The following is a 16,843-nucleotide window of genomic DNA, read 5'->3' on the forward strand; positions in this document are numbered from 1 at the left end:
AGCTAGAGCTCTGTCCTCAGAGGTCTGGACCTCAAGTCCATGGGGCCACTCCTCCTCAAGAGACAGCAGCATAGAAAGCAATACCTGTTCCTTAAAGGTCTGAGTTGCAGCAATAATCCCACTTCCTCCTTTGTTCTCTGGCCCTGGAAGTGGTGAGCTCTTTCCTGCAGTCACTGTTTGTGATACCTTGAACTTATTACCTCTATTTTAAACCTCATCAAAAGTTCTTCGTATTGTGACATATAATGAAGATTACATTACCTGTCACAGCTATTAGCAAATATCACTATACACAATTTTAAATGTGGGGGCAGAAATATGTGCCTATAGTACAGATCCTATAGCATTATCCTGAACTGTTGTTTTTAATAAATCTCTAATAGTTCCCCACCATCTTTTATATACAATATATGTCTGTGCACATACAAATATCTATACTTACTATCAATTTACTGTGTAATTCTCCTTTTACTGTACTGTATAATAAAATACTACCAACTGCTGTACCAAGAGCCAACAAGTCAATCTGGTTACTCGGTCCTATAGCTTCTGATTTCCTTTTTTTCCTCTGGGGACTTTCCTGGGGGGGGGGAGGGAAGAAAAAAAGAAAAAACAATTATGTATTTCAATACAAGACATCATTAACGCATAAATGCAAATGCCCACTAGACAACAAATGAAATGACTGCTACCAAAAGACACTTTAAAGACAGGGGTGGGGGAATTCACTCTCAAATGCTTTCTTTCTATTTAGGAAAAAAAAAAAAAAAAACTACTCCAATGAAAAGAAGAGCTTGTTATGTCTCAGTCCCTGCCTCCTACCTCTCTGGAAGGGAGGGAGCAAAGACAACATGGTATGCTCTTGGTATTCTCTTAAAAGATCCATGCAGCCTCACTGCTGCTTCCACTTCTCAGAAATGAACCACTCCTGATAGGTCCAAGGGAAGCCTCCACTCCCAAGCAGCGATTATAGACCCAAGCAACCAACACTTTCCCTTTTCCTCTCATCTTTCCTTTGAGTTCTACCTTCATTCCCAGGAGGGGAGTCCAATGTTTTTATAAACACACATTTATTTCGGTTTCAGTCAAAAAGAAAAATCATTGTAACTAATAGCTCACACTAGAAGTTGCTCTAGTGTGTGAGAATTAGGGTTAGTCAGAAAAGTTCCATGCAGTCTTGGTGATCCTAATGACTTAAGAGGCCCAAGTTTCAATCTAATGTCTAATACCACAAGACTTCTTTGATTTACTTCAAAAATAATACTAACAGCTCCCATATGCCAAAAACAATCAATGATCACATCACATCAAAGTATATTTATAATGCTGAAAATTTACTATTTCAGAGCTTCTCTTCCATATGTTTTTTTAAATTAAAGCTTGCCAGCCTGTACTTTAGCATGAAGTGCTGAGAAAGCCATTCTTTTAATATAAAACATTGTTTTAATATAAACCACTAACCCTGGAAAAAGAACATATTCTCAATAGTGCAAGATCTTTGCTCTAGAGCAAAAACAACAGAAAATTTGCCCCAAAAGCCACCAACATAAACTATGATGTTACAAATACATAAAAAATATCAAGGAGGAGATTTATACAGCATTTTCCATTTTTTTGAGTTTTCTTATGGGGCTGTTACATTTGAAGAATTTTATTCATTTGAACACTTAGGTCACAAAAAGTAAAAAGATTTAACAAAAAATAAATTTTTATATATAGAAAAAAATACACATTTTGCAAGTCCTGAGGAAATGTACCTACGTTAATAAACCCCAAAGAGAAGTTACAATTAAAAGCCAAACTATAAAAGTCTGATGGTCTTATCAGTAATTTAATTTGCTTAAAACATTGAAACCTTAGTACAAGCAAGGTCCTATGTCCCACCTTCAGTTAAACAAATGTCTAAAGCCAAGTCTGAATGATCCCGCAAGGCAGATGTGGTTTCTGCACAAGGTTATAAACACAAACACCTATTTCAGGCAAGGGCAGTGAGGGAAAGTATACCAACCTCCTACTACACTTCATCAGAAAACTCTTCTCTGAAAGATTCTAGAACTTATTTCTCCAACTCTTGGTTTTCCCAAATCAAATCAAAATTATCCACACTGAGGTTTCTAATGTGTGAAACATATGCTGGTCCAAATATGTATATGTGTTTTTGGAAATACAAATTTGCACTAAAAAGCACAAAGAAATTTTAGAAATTAAACATTAACATATTCAAAGCCCTAATTTCCCCATCAACAAAATCTGTATTTTGGGGAGAAGCAAGCAGAGACAAGTGGAGGAGCATCCACAGAACCTATGCCCAATTTTGAGGATTACTGGTCTAAACCTAAATAATAACACAAGTAACACATCTCAAAGAACTACTGACTCATGCATATTTTCTCTGAGTTGACGATCTTTTTAAAAATCACTTCCAAGTTAGCAGGATGAGCATGTCTGAACAAGTCAACCAGATAAGCTTATGTAAGCAATGTGCATTTTAGTGAAATCTACTATTTTAAATACTACCCCATTACCAAATATTTCTGAAACCAAGAATTTAAAGCTAATATTTATAGATTATGATAGACCTTTGTCAGCATTTTCTTTCTGAACCTGTTGCTCCTGTGATCAAAAACTTCAATGATTCCCCAGAGAACAGTAAATCAATATAAACAACTTGTATTCAAAAGTATCTGCAATTTGCCTCCAACCCACCTTTTCCAACCTTATTTCTAATTCCATCTTTACATTACACCAATCACTAACACTTTCCCATTTTGCTTCTGCTTTTCCCTGAACCTGGAGGGGTCTTTTCCTGCTCACCTCAATTTTTACCTGGTTAAAAATCTATCCATGCTTCAAGGTCCACCTCAACTCTCATCTCTCCACAAAAATCTCTTCTTTCCCTTAAGGCACACATCATACTGTGCTCTGCATTACAGACACTGCACATCTGAATTGTCCGTTTCTTCCCTGATGTCTCAGTCATACTCAGTTTTACTTCCTCTAAAGTGCCTAACGCAATGTCATGTGCACACTCATTATTTACATATAATTAAATAAAGTAATGAAAAGGGTAGGCTACTTTAATTCATATTTGTGATTGGAAAATTGGGAGTTCCTGGAGGTACCAGGAGTGAAGCCCCAAAAAAATGTGATTTCTTACAGAGTCTTTTTCAATGTTGAAAGTCTGACTGAGCTAAACAATAAAGAGCAGCACCAATCTGAAAAAGTTCATCAGCATTTGATCCAAAAGGCAATCAAAAGGCTGGGTGAGAGTGTCACCAACATATGTGCAGGATTTACAAAATCAAGACAGGGCAGATGTGAAAAACAGAGGAAAAAAGCACATCCATTGATGAGAAGTCTGAATTTGACCAATTAAGCAATGACTTTTTAGACTGAGATCCCAGAGTAAGAAGAGTTTACATGGACAGCCAGTACACACACTCATAAAAATACATATATATAAGTGAAACAAGTTCCACAAAAACCATATCCTTTCCCAAGCAAAACACACTCTGATGGTCTATTTCATTTAACACTATCACAACCCACTAATCTGTCTCACAATCCACTAATGGATCAAAACTATTTTTGAAAAATTCTGACCTCCAGACACCAAAAATTATGCCAAAGTTTCAAGTTTCATTCTGCAATTAGTCTCCTACACCTCTTCTTGGCCTATCTTATCATCATTTCTCTGGCAAATGTTTAGGTTTCATAGATAACAGTGAACAAAATGTGTGCATTTTACATATAATTACATACAGTCTTTATATCAAAAACACTTAAATTCTAATACACAGGAACTTCTATTCCTGTCAACAGGATCTAATCTGCAAACTTTACCTTGTTTTCAAGTTCAAATACTGGAAAGACCCTAAGATAGAGCATCATGCAGGAACACAACCAGACTGTATTACATCTCCAAGGGATGAGAATGGGAATACTCAGCTCAGATTCTTGCTAAAAACATTCTTAATGCTACTGTGCTTGCCCTGTCTCATGGCTGAAATCCATGTGTTTCGTTCAACAAGTACTAAGCTGCGTGAGACCATTTTAACTGCAGTGACAGCAAAGGAGCATAAACACATTTCCTGTGGTAGCTAACAGTCGACAAGGCCTGTTTCTTCAGAGCTGTACATCAGCTAGGGAAGGAAAAGTAGAGAAGTTTGAGAGATTTAAGGGGGCAATGAAATACCAGGGTCAGTTACTAGGTGGCTCAGCCACTTCCTCCGTGGCTTTGGCATAACATCTCCGTCTCAGTTTACACACATACACCTGAGGAGCTGTAAAAACAGCCATCTGTCGATGGTCCATCAGTCTGTCTTCTTGCACTTTGCTTATCCTCATTAGAGGTCCTCTTCCCCCAGGCCCCATCAACCAAATGAAATGCTCAGCTATATAACATGTACAAAAACCCTCCAAACACTACTGTGGCATGTGAAGTATTAGAATCATTCTGTGACCAAGAACAAGAAACAGCAATCCGATTTTTCTAAACATTTACGAAGTACTGCTTTAATTCTTGTTACCCAAGCAACCCAGCACCAACTCATTTTTCTCCACTCAGTAGTAATGCCACCAAACTTTGTCTTTGGGTGGCAAATTGCCAATCACTGAACCAGATACAAGATACCATTACAAAATGATTTACAGAGGAATGTTAGCAGTAAATAGTAAAATGAGCCCATAGAGAATGCTAACTGAAGCATTCAATAACAATTAACATTTACTGAGCACTTACTACAGCAGTCATATAATTCTCTGAAGACTGAAAGGTGTGTGGCATAATCTCCACTTCAGGTTTGAGTGCCAAAAACGTTAACACACTGGCTTCAGAATAACATCCATTTCAAGCCTCATACTCTAATCCTCAAAGATGGGAAATAGAAGGGTTTAAGATGAGAACATCTTAAAACTTAAGTGACAAAGATCATAACCCAGGGGCCTGGGAGCAGAGACTGAAACAGCTGCTATAAATCACTAATCATTTTCTAGCTTTAAAAAATTATGTGACTTTATTTTACCCCAAAATATGTGTGCGCATTCAAGAAAACTGCTTCTCCCCTATCATCTTCAAGTAAAATTGATGTTCTAGAAGGATACATCTCCAATATGACAAAGACTGGATGTCTCTACATTCCTCCAAGTTCTCAATTCTGTGACTCAAGATCTAGGGTTACCGCGTGAGAAAAGTGGACAAGGAGTCAGAGTACCTCAACTCTGGTGGCCACAATCTCTTCTTTGGTTATTAAAGCTTCAGTGAAGTCACTTGAATTTTCTTAGTTCTGATTCTGTTCTTAAAAATCTTATTTCAAAACATTTCACAAAGTTATGTGGCTAAAACAAAGCATACAGATAAAAGGATACTGAAGCCTACAAAAACTTTTAAGTAGCCAAACTCTCATTTTTCAATTAAGCCTTCCAAACTAGTGACTTGCTCAATGTGACAAAGGCCAAATTTGAGTTGAGTCCTGGGTATGAAACCAAATTCAGATATTTTTCTGTATCAGACTGGTATACATAACCTAAAACTATGACTTTCAACAGGAAATTTGTAACTAGGCCAAAGTTTTATTCCTGAGGCACAGAATGTGACTTAAGTCAACAGAAAATCAAAGGGGGGTGAGGCAAAGAGGGATGGGGGCAGGCAACAAACTTCTGCCAACCTAATATTAACTATTTGTTGTAGATAATGGAGAACTAAGCCCTAAATACCTGAGTTCTATTTCTGTTTTTGGTTTTTTGCAAGTTGCTTAATTTTCCAGAGCCTCAGTTTCTTCTTCACAAGACAAAAAGTTAATCTTTCCCTGCCAGGACTAACCATACAAACATGAGATATCAATAATGACCAGTGGTTGTAGCACTTACATTATTCTAAATACTTATGTGTTATTAAACATGTTCACCTTCACAACCATTCTATGAGGTGGGTATTATCACCCCTGTTTTACCAATGATGAATCAGAGGTATAAAAACTACTGAATTACTATGAAGCCAAACCTAGATTAAATGTAAGCAGTAGAGCTTGGATCCATGCATCCAATCATTGTTCCAGATTTTCCCTCAGCATCAATATTGTCATCTCTTTATAGAACTGTTAAGATAGAAACATAGAAAATAATTTTGAAAAGGAAAATTATGCAGATTGCTCTAACTTTAACAATGACGCCTATGATTTTTTTTAAGAGTCTGAGTTCACCTTAAGAGCCCCAAAAAGGTTTCTTTTAATAATCAACTAAAGTCACTTCATCTAGAAACTATGAAAAGCTATCTTAAGATCTGAAAAATATCTAAATATACTCATCCAAAGCATAGTTAGATGTACCCCTACTTTCAACCTAAAAATTTAGCAGAAAGCTCCCCACGGTAGTCAGATGGAGTTAAAACTCTGTCTTAAATACTAGCTTTTGAAGTTTTACCCATAGTGTCAGCTAAACACGATACCTGAGGCTTCCAAATCACATTAGAATGATTCCGTTTGACTACTCTATACCTGTAGTATCCACGTGCATGTGAGTTAGAGCAGACGTCGTCTAGTGACTAAACAGTGAGTGGCATCTTACCTGAGATGGGGCCCTAACAGTGAAAAGCCTTCCCTAACTCGGCAGTGTCCCATCTAAAAAAACTTCACCTGGATTGACATTCATTAAATTAAACCGGCCACTTCACTTTACCTCCACATCCTATAGCAGACTTCAGACTTGGTTTAAAAAGGGTGTATAAAGGGGAAATTGAGATGTTAAAAAATAAAAAAGCATATAGTTTCAAAATACTGAGAATGGAAACAAACCTGGGAAAGTCAAGAGTTTCAAGAGTGAGAGTCCCACACACTGGACGTGGAAGAGAACACGTGGTGAGCTGCACCCAAGGGTTGGGGCGGGGGGGGGGAAGGGGGGGTGTCCGGAAGCAAGGAAACAGACTCACTCATTCCAATCGCCTAAGGCAAAGCCGATGAACTAGAGGAATCGGAAAAGAACAGTACAGTCCCAAGGAGGGACTCTGTCAAAAGCCAAGACACTGAAGAGCACATGTTGATGCGAGAGGCTTGGCAGAAGCAAGCCGCCCTGGGGGACCGGGGGCCTATGCGAACATGGCGGCCCCGACGACAGCGGGGAGCGGGGCACAGGCCGCATGGAGTCAGTCGGTGGGACTCCAGTCAACGGCCCATCGGCTCCAGCCGCGCCCTCTTTCGCTACCCTGCGAACAGGCCGCACACGAGACTGGCGAAGTGGATGGAGTCCGCGCCGCCGCCGCCGCCGCCACGCTCTGTGCCTCCTCGCCCCGGGCCTCGCAGGGCCGCGCGAGCTACCGGGCCACGCGCCGTGGGGCCGAGGGTGCACTGAGGCCGAGCCCGGGCGGACGCCCGCCCCCCGCCGTCCCGCCTGCTTTACCTTGGCCTGCAGCCGCGCTGGCGCCCAGGCCAGGCAGGTGCAGGTACCGCTGAGGTGCGCGGAAGGCACGTACTCTTGGTGCAGCCTATTGTTGGCTGTCTCCCACACTCGCAACTGACCGTCGGCAGACGCCAAAGCGAAGTAGGCCTGGTTCAGCGGGGAGAAGGCGCAAGGAACCCCTGCCGGGGACAGGGGGTCTGCAACACCACGGCCGCCCGCCGCCATTGCTGCCCTGGCTCCGCGGCAGCCACGTGTTCGTCTGTGCGCGTGCGCACCGGCGCGGGGCGGGGCCTGGAGGGAGGAAGTCGGGAGGAGGGAGCGTAGACAGCCGAGGGAGCGGCTCCTCGCGTCTTGAGCAAGCGTTGGGCGGACCCAGCCTGTGGACGGTGGCCCGGAGGGCCCAAGGCTAACTTATACTGCGGGGGAGGGGACTGTGGAGGGACGTGACCGCAGACTGGAGAGCGGGACATTTCTTTTCAAAAAAAAGAAAGAAAGAAAAAGGTTTGGGTTTGTTGGTTTTTTAAATTATAACATGATTGAACTCAATGTTTAGAAGAAATAATCACATAACTCCATGATTGTGACATTTGTTTTCATTTTTTCTTATCCACTTCCACGCTATAATTATGTGCACACATAACACACGTAATTTATTCAGACATCATAGTGTAAAAGTAATGGTAGGAGCTGCTTATTTCGTCAGGATTAATCCCATGTTACTACATCAAATAGACAATTTGTAATGACTCCAGAATGTTTCAACAAATCAATGCATTCTAATTCAAGAAATGCCAGATATTATTCAGCCCACACAGCTTATTGCCTAGCGGTAAAGACAAAAAACACCACCTTCAGGGATATAGGAGGACTCTGAAGCTTTACAAACAGGGAGTGCCAAGGTAACATTTGCGTTTTAGATTATTTGGAATAACAAACAGATCTACATTTCTTAAAAGGCCTCCTGGCCTCTGGATGGAGATGTTAGAGGGGCAAGAATGAAAACAGACACACAATACAGAAGGACACTGGTGGGCTGGACTCAGATGAAAGCAGTAAAGGTGGGGAGAATGACCAAATTCCACATGTAATCTGAAATTAGAGCCAACCAGGTTTGCTAAATGATTGCAAAGGGTAAGAAAAAGACAGGTGAAAGATGATTCTAAGGCCTGAACAAACTACTAAATGGTGATTCCATCAGCTGGATTGGGGAAACGGGTTTGGTTGGAGTGGAAATCAAGACTTCTGTTTTGGACAGTTAAGTATGATATGCCTATTGTACCTCCAAATAGAGTTGTTCAGGAGGAGCTGGCTATAAGAGAAGATCACAGAGATAGAAATTTGGATGCATTAGCATACAAATGCTTTTTGAAACTGTGGGACTAGTCAGAGCATTTTGGGTATAAGTGCAGATAGAAAAGAAAACTTAGCCCCAAAATGTGCCAACCTTCAGAGGTCAGGAAGAGGAGGAAGATCCAGCAAAGAAGATGAAGAATGGGTAACAGGTAGGATGAAAGCCCAAGAGAATGAAATGCCCTGGAAACCAAATCTTTATAAGGATTTAGGAAGCAAAACTGATCAAAAACATGTCAAAGATTGTAAGATGAAGACTGAAAACGAACCAGGATTTGGCAAGATCAAGGGCGTTGGTGACTTTTCAAAAACAGTTGAGGGGTGCCTGGCCCAGAAGGTAGAGCATGCAACTCTTGATCTCGGGGTTATGAGTGCAAGCCCCACGTTGGGTGTGAAAACTACTTTAAAATAAAATCTTAAAAAAAAAAAATCCAATAGGGGCACCTGGGTAGCTCAGTCAGTTAGGCATCAGACTTGGGAGCTAGGGTCATGATCTCACGGTTCGTGAGTTAGAGCCCCACTTTAAGTGAGTTTGAGCCCTGCATCTGGTGAGCACAAGTCCCACTTGGGTGAGCCCCGCTTCTCTCTCTCTCCCTCTCAGCCCCTTGTGGAATTCTCTCTCTCCCCGTCTCTCTGCCCCTCGCTCACTTGCGCTCTCTCTCTCTCTCTCTCTCTCTCTCTCTCTCTCTCTCTCTCAAAAACAAAACAAAAGCATTTGGGGTGGGAGACTTAGTGTAGAGGGTGAGAAAGAAAAAAGGAGGTGAGAAAATGCAGAAAAGGGATTTTCAGAAACGTTTTCAAGGACTTTGTTGTAAAGGAGCATATATGAATCTGTATGAAGAAAAGTCTGAGCTAGAGTTATAGATTAGTTAGTCACAAATATACAAGTAAAAATAAAAGCTTGTTGTGCACTCACCATATGTCAGGTACTATGCTAAGTATTTTGTGTGCATTAATCCATTCAGTTCTCACAACAACCCTAGGAAGTAAAAACCATGAATATCTCCATTTTTCAGGTAACAAAACTGAGGTATAGAGCTGAGCAGTAAAGGAGGAGTTGGATTTCTAACTAAGCCATCTTTGAGTATAAACAATTTGACCCAATGAGACTATATAAAACTCAGGTCGATGACCCTTCAATACCCAAAATATCATTCACTGACCTCCTCCTTTTCAATGATCCTGGCCTCTACCTTACTTACTCTCATGGTCTCAGACCTTATCATTACAATAGCTGCACCCCCTTCCTAATCTCAATTTTCCCACACCACTCTCTAACCATTAACTCCTATCTTTCCAAAAGGCTTGCTCCCTCCAGCTCCTTAATGGCTGCTCCTTCCTCTTAATTTATATTTTTATATATTTTTAATTTTTAAAAAGTTTTTAAATGTTTATTTTTGAGAGAGAGAGAGAGACAGAGTGCGAGCAGGGTAGGGGCAGAGAGAGGAGACACAGAATCTGAAACAGGCTCCAAGCTCCAAAAGCAGGCTCCAGGCTCCGAGCTGTCAGAACAGAGCCTGACATGGGGGTCAAACCCATGAACCATGAGATCATGACCTGAGCAGAAGTCAGATGCTTAACCAACTGAGCCACCCAGTTGCCCCCTTAATTTATCTTAAAGTCTACGATTACAACCCTCAAATCCCTTGCCTCTTTCCCACATCATAGTCCTTCCGTGGTAAAACTGCAAACCTGGTAAAACCTAACTCTTCCCCCCAAAGCAGCTGAAAGTAACTAGAGAAAAGTCACAGCCACCTATTATGACTCTTATGCACTTTAAATTCATGGTCACAAGCTTCACATGGGAAGTCAATGCTGCCAGGTTCTCAATTGTTCCCGAGTCCATTCACACTTCCACTCTCCTAGACACTAATTCTTATCTTCTACCATCTCAAAGCTCCATCCTCCTTGCTCTCAGTGGATGACTTTGCTTCTATTTTTTGAGAAAATAGAAGCAATCACAAGAGAACTTCCACAAGCTTCCAGTACCACAAACTCTAACTGACCTGTGCTCTGTCACTCCTAGCACTATGGATGAATTGTCCATGCTCCTAGCAGAGGCTACCCCTCCACATAAGTTATAGATCTCATTATTCCAAAACGTCTTTCATCTCTCTACCAGCATTAATCTTACTTCTCAACTTAATCCTTCTCATCAACATATAAACATGCTGTTATTTCTTTCTTCCTAAAAAATAAAATTCCCTTTACCTCACTTCCCCCAAAGGCACTGTCCCAATCTTTTCTTTCCTTAAAAAAAAAAAAAGTAATCTAATTTTCTTAATCTCTCTCCTCTGATTTCTCTCCTCTAACGGGATTTTCATTCCAACCCATCACTATGCCAAAATTCTCAGTAAGGGCACAGTAACCTCTACATTGCTAAATATGTGTCCATTGTAAGTCTGAATCTCATATGACTTATCATCAGCATGCTTGTCTTCCGTGGCATCACACCCTTCTGGCTTCCTCTTGCTTCTCTGGCTCCCCTTCTCTGTCTTCTCTCCTGGATCTTCCTTATCTCCCACTCTCTAACATCAGGGTGCCTTGGGACACTTCTTTACCTGGGCATGTGACTTTCCAGAATAAAGAGTACATTTCCCAGCTTTCTTTGCAAACTGTGAGACCATGTGACTATAGGCCAGTACAAAATGTCCTTAAAGTGACAGGGGTTGCTATTATTCATTGCTTTTTTTCCTTCTTAATTCCTGGAACTCAAATATGATGGCCAAAAGTTAGAGCATCCATGATGGAGTTTGAGGAGAAAACGACATGCTAAGAATAGCAGAGCAGCAAGATAGAAGGATCTAGAAACCCTGAAGCATGATATACGCTCTGGGCCACCTTGCCTGGACTTCTTTTACACAAGAGAAAATTAAACTACCCTGCTATTTAAACTACAGTATTTTGGGTTATGTCATATGCAGCCGAACCTAATTGTGCTCATTCTGTTATATCCTTTGCCTCAGCTGATGATACCATCAACTATCCAGTTAGCCACTGGAGAAAGTCAGAAAGCCACCTGTTACCCAGTCCCACATCTCACTTCTACCCAAACACATATACATATCTGATCAATCATCAGATCCTATTTTATCTCTTAAATAATTCTCCATTCACTTTCCTCATCTCCATCCAATTCTACCACTTCTGTTCTTATCTGAGCCTTATATCTCCCACTGGAACTGCCACCACTGCTTGTATTAGACTCCCTTTCTCCACGCTGGTCTCAGTGGTACGATTTTTGTAGATTATTAACCTGGCCATTCCACTTCTCCACTTGAAACCCTCCACAAGCTTGCTGGCACCTACAGAAGAAACTCTATGCTGTTTAATATATATGGATTACAAGACAATCTGTAATCTGGTCCCTGTCACCCTCCCCAATATCATCATTCACTGTGGATGGTCTCAAACATCACTAAACCCTGACCTGCTTCCGGTTTCCTGCCCTTATCATTCTTGTTATAGGTCCTGCTCTTTTGCTCTGCCTGTAATTTAAGCTCTTCTAATCCTCTCTCTGCCCCAATTCCAGGCCTTCATTGAACTTACTAACAATTCAACTTTTAACTAATTCTTTTTATCCTACAAAGTGATAGATCCTATCAGTCTCTAATCCTTAACAGAATATTTGCAAATCTAGTCAACAATATATAAAAAAGATTAAAGACCATGATCAAATGGGATTTATCCCAGGAACGTAAGGTTGGCTTAACATTCAAAAATCAATAACTGTAACATACCATGTTAACAGAATAAAGGATTAAAAATGCATGATAATCTTGAAAGATAAAGAAAAACATTTTTTGATAAAGAAAAAGATTTTAACAGAATCCAACACCGATTGATAATTAAAAAAAAAAAAACTTTTAACAAAGTAGGGACAGAAGGGAATATCCTCAATCTGATAAAGGGAATCTACAAAAAACCTATAGCTCACTTCATACTTAATGATGAAAGATTGATGCTTTCCTCCTAAGATTGAAAACAAGTTAATTCTGTCCATTCTGACCAATTCTATTCAATATTTACTGAAGGTTCCACCTATTGCAATAAAGTTAATAATAATAATAATAATAATAATACCATCCAAATTGGAGAGGAAAGAATAAAAGTATTTTTTTTATTTTTTTTTAATTTTTTTTTTCAACGTTTATTTATTTTTGGGACAGAGAGAGACAGAGCATGAACGGGGGAGGGGCAGAGAGAGAGGGAGACACAGAATGGGAAACAGGCTCCAGGCTCTGAGCCATCAGCCCAGAGCCCGACACGGGGCTCGAACTCACGGACCGCGAGATCGTGACCTGGCTGAAGTCGGACGCTTAACCGACTGCGCCACCCAGGCGCCCCAATTTCTAATACACAACAGTATATCCTAGAGGAGTTTTACAGAATCCAGATTCAAGTTCAGCAGCAACAGGGGGAAACACATGAAAAAGCAAGAGAAAAGCAGTTATATTCTCAGATTTAGATACTTTATGTTTTGCTAAAAATCAGTTTTAAAAAAATCATGAACTTAAGCAGTTCTAGTAAAAGCTAAGTACATGTAAAGATACAGAATAAAACATACAACTATTAAATATATTTGGACAATATTTACATGCTGAATTATTTAGTATAGGCACCTAGGTATCAGGGCTGCTGTTTTTCTCATTTCCTACTTTCTTCAATCATTTATTCAACAAATATTTATTGAGGGCACATTGAGTTCCAGGCACTATGACAGGCAATGGAATTATAATGATGAGTTAGACACAACCCTCTCCACAATCTTATCCTCTAACTTCAGAAATGGTAAATAAACAGTGATCTTATTCAATCTGACATGCACCATGCAGGGTTTGGTCTAAAGACAAGATATATACCAGGAACACATAGGAGAGTCACTTCTCCCAGTGTTTTGGAGTTATTATAAGCCACCATTCTGGTGAGGTTGATATCTGAAGGATGAGGGAAAATTATACAAAAGAGAGGAAAGAAGCACACTCAAAGAGGTAGAGGAGAACATTGGTGGAATTAGAACTGATGGTCTAATTCGACTTGAGATTTTAACATGTTAGCCATCAGCCACAGTACTTCTTGAAAGCTATTTGGACTTTAAAGTAATTGCTTGACTAAATGACACTGGCCTTATAAATATGAGTTGATGATGCCTCATATTGTCAGAGAATAGTTTCAGAGTACAGGCTGACAGTTTCCTAGGGAAGACGGAAGGAAAGGGAAAAGGATAGTCAAAAACAGAAAGGCACGCATAGTGACTTTTTGCAGCTTAAATGCTCTGAAAGATCATCAATTAATAAGGATTAATTGTATTTTTCAACATATGTTAATGTATTTCATTAGATGTGTGTAGGACAAAGATTTATAACATCGCGTCTTATTCAAATAATAAAAGGGGGTGCTATTTGCTTTTTACAGTTTATGTTAGAAATGAAAGATATGTAAACTTATTTCCCATATTCTGTCATTATATCTTCTTCTTTCCAAGCCCTACTCCTTCTGAAATAACAGCCAAATACAATTTAATCATCTTTAAGAGATAATAAAGCAGGAATGATAATTTTTTTTAAATTTTTTTTTTCAACGTTTATTTATTTTTGGGACAGAGAGAGACAGAGCATGAACGGGGGAGGGGTAGAGAGAGAGAGGGAGACACAGAATCAGAAACAGGCTCCAGGCTCCGAGCCATCAGCCCAGAGCCCGACGCGGGGCTCGAACTCACGGACCGCGAGATCGTGACCTGGCTGAATTCGGACGCTTAACCGACTGCGCCACCCAGGCGCCCCAGGAATGATAAATTTTTTTTTTTTTAATTTTTTTTTCAACGTTTATTTATTTTGGGGGACAGAGAGAGACAGAGCATGAACGGGCGAGGGCCAGAGAGAGAGGGAGACACAGAATGGAAACAGGCTCCAGGCTCTGAGCCATCAGCCCAGAGCCCGACGCGGGGCTCGAACTCACGGACCGCGAGATCGTGACCTGGCTGAAGTCGGACGCTTTACCGACTGCGCCACCCAGGCGCCCCAGGAATGATAAATTTTAAAACCATCAGTAGGGCTTAGGATTCAGACAGTTCCAGCCCAGGCCCTCATTTGGGAGTAATAATAAAAAGATTTCTTAAAATCATAGAAACTTTCTTAAAAAACATAGGTGGGTGCCTGGGCGGCTCAGTCAGTTGAGCGTCCAACTCTTGATTTTGGCTCAGGTCATGATCCCAGGGTCATGGGATGGAGAGCGGTAAGTGGGGCTCTGCACTGAGTGTGGGGCCTGCTTGGGATTCTCTCTCTCCCTCTGCCCTTCTCCCTCCCCACCCCCGTACTCTCTCTCTCTCTCAACAAACAAACAAAACAAGAAAACTTCCTTAAAACCAAATCAAAACAAACAAACAAATCAAAAACAGAAGTGAGACGAACAGTTGGGGTGGAGGGTCAGAGCAATTTCTTTATTCATTTTTAGGACTGAAAGAGAGAAACCTGATAATGGGGTTTGTGGTGGCTGATGTTTTAGAAAGCACAGTTTAGAAAGTTTTAATTTGTCTTCAAAAGCAACAAAAAGACTTCTTTTATCAAACTGAAACTGAATTCATAGCCTTTTGAGCATATTTTGACTTGAATTCTAAATTCAATTGTACTGTTGACCAGTTTTTGGGAAGGGGTGTTACAGTACAAAGAGCGTGGACTGCTGAAGCAGACTGACCTAGGTCAGAAACCCTGTCATGCCGCTTGTCAGCTTTGGGACCTTGCCCAAATAATTTAACCTCCCTGGGTCAGTTTTCTTATGCATAAAGGAGGAATACTTATTTCTAACACAGTGTTGTTGTAAAGTTAAATCAGTAAAATATCCAACATGCTTGGTATTGTCAAACCCTCAGTAAACTTTTACCAACTAAATTAATAAACAAGTTAGTGACATTTAATGTCAAATTAGACCTTGGACTCCAAAGATAACCTTTTCCTGGTTTTGTTTTGGTTTTAGGATTAAATAAGTTTATTTTTATTTCATTCTTTTGGGGTAGGGTGCCAAAACCTGAATAAATGATTTTTAAAGAGATCCAATAAAAAAGAATCCAAAAATCCAGTCGATACTTTTTTTTTTTTTTTTTTTTTGCTTATACAACAGAAATTTATTTTCTCACAGTTCTGGAACACATAGGTCAAATTGTGGGCAGGTTTGGTCGCTTCTGAGGACTCTCTCCTGGGCTTGTAGATGGACCTCTGCTGCCTGTCTAGCTGGTCTTTCCTGAGTTCCTGTGTTCTAATCTCCTTTTCTTGTAAGGACACCACTCATAGTGAATTAGGTCCCACACTAGTGACTTCATTTTAACCTTATCTCCAGATACAGTCACATTCTGAGGTACTGGGGATTAGGACCGCGCTATATGAATCCTGAAGGGATTAAATTCAGCCTGTAATACCCCTGTACCCTACAACCCTATTTTAGCAATGACCTTTTCCACCCTTAAAGATGATTCTACTTAGTTTTAGGGGTGGTAACATAATTAACTGTTATATTTTAATTATCAAAAACAATTCTGCTAAATAAGCACACAGTGACAACTATCACTTTAATCGGCCCTTCGGGACTCCCTGGGCCTGGCGCAGGCATGCAGAGGGTCAGAGCCCGGTCCAAGGGACTTGCTAGGCTTGGGGGTGAGGGGGTGGGGAAGGACTTCGCGGTCAGGGAAAGAACGCCGGTCAGCGGATGGCCGGTCCAAACGCCGCCAGCCAAACGCATCTCTGGGCTTTTTCCTCTGACATCTTGGGGGTGACCAGGTGACGTTAGTGTTCCTGAAGGCTAGTGAGCCTACGCTGGTGCAGGACTTCAGTTTACACAGCGCTTTGACAGCTTTTGTCTCTCGTAAGCCTCCTGTCCCCGGGGTGAGGCTGGCGGAATGGGTCAGCGGTCAACTGTTTACTCGGCCTACATTCCGAGGAGGAAAACGGGCCCCCGCGCGGGAGTGCGACTCGCTCCAGAGACAGTTAACTCAGCGACACCCGGGGGCCCCGACACCCCCAGTTCGGCCTCCTCGGCCCCTCTGCACGCACGCGCAGTCGCAGAGCTCTTCCTGCGAAGAAGCTGCGGATATTCAGCGGCGGCTGCGTCA

At 41.1% G+C, this 16,843-nt stretch overlaps 1 protein-coding gene across 1 annotated transcript in view; it reads right to left on the reverse strand.

Annotated features, from left to right (window-relative positions):
* The window catches only part of WDR43 (WD repeat domain 43), a 47,757-nt gene extending 40,064 nt beyond the window's left edge, over window positions 1–7,693 (reverse strand). The window contains exons 1-2 of the mRNA XM_043604228.1: window positions 7,393–7,693; window positions 443–580 (exon numbers count right to left, since the gene is read on the reverse strand). Coding sequence (XP_043460163.1) covers window positions 443–580; window positions 7,393–7,617 — 363 coding nt within the window. The 5' untranslated portion in view covers window positions 7,618–7,693. The remainder of the gene's footprint in view (window positions 1–442; window positions 581–7,392) is intronic.
* Between the last annotated feature and the right edge of the window lie 9,150 nt (window positions 7,694–16,843).

The sequence above is a fragment of the Prionailurus bengalensis genome, chromosome A3, assembly GCF_016509475.1.
Source record: "Prionailurus bengalensis isolate Pbe53 chromosome A3, Fcat_Pben_1.1_paternal_pri, whole genome shotgun sequence".
Classification (NCBI taxonomy): domain Eukaryota; kingdom Metazoa; phylum Chordata; class Mammalia; order Carnivora; family Felidae; genus Prionailurus; species Prionailurus bengalensis.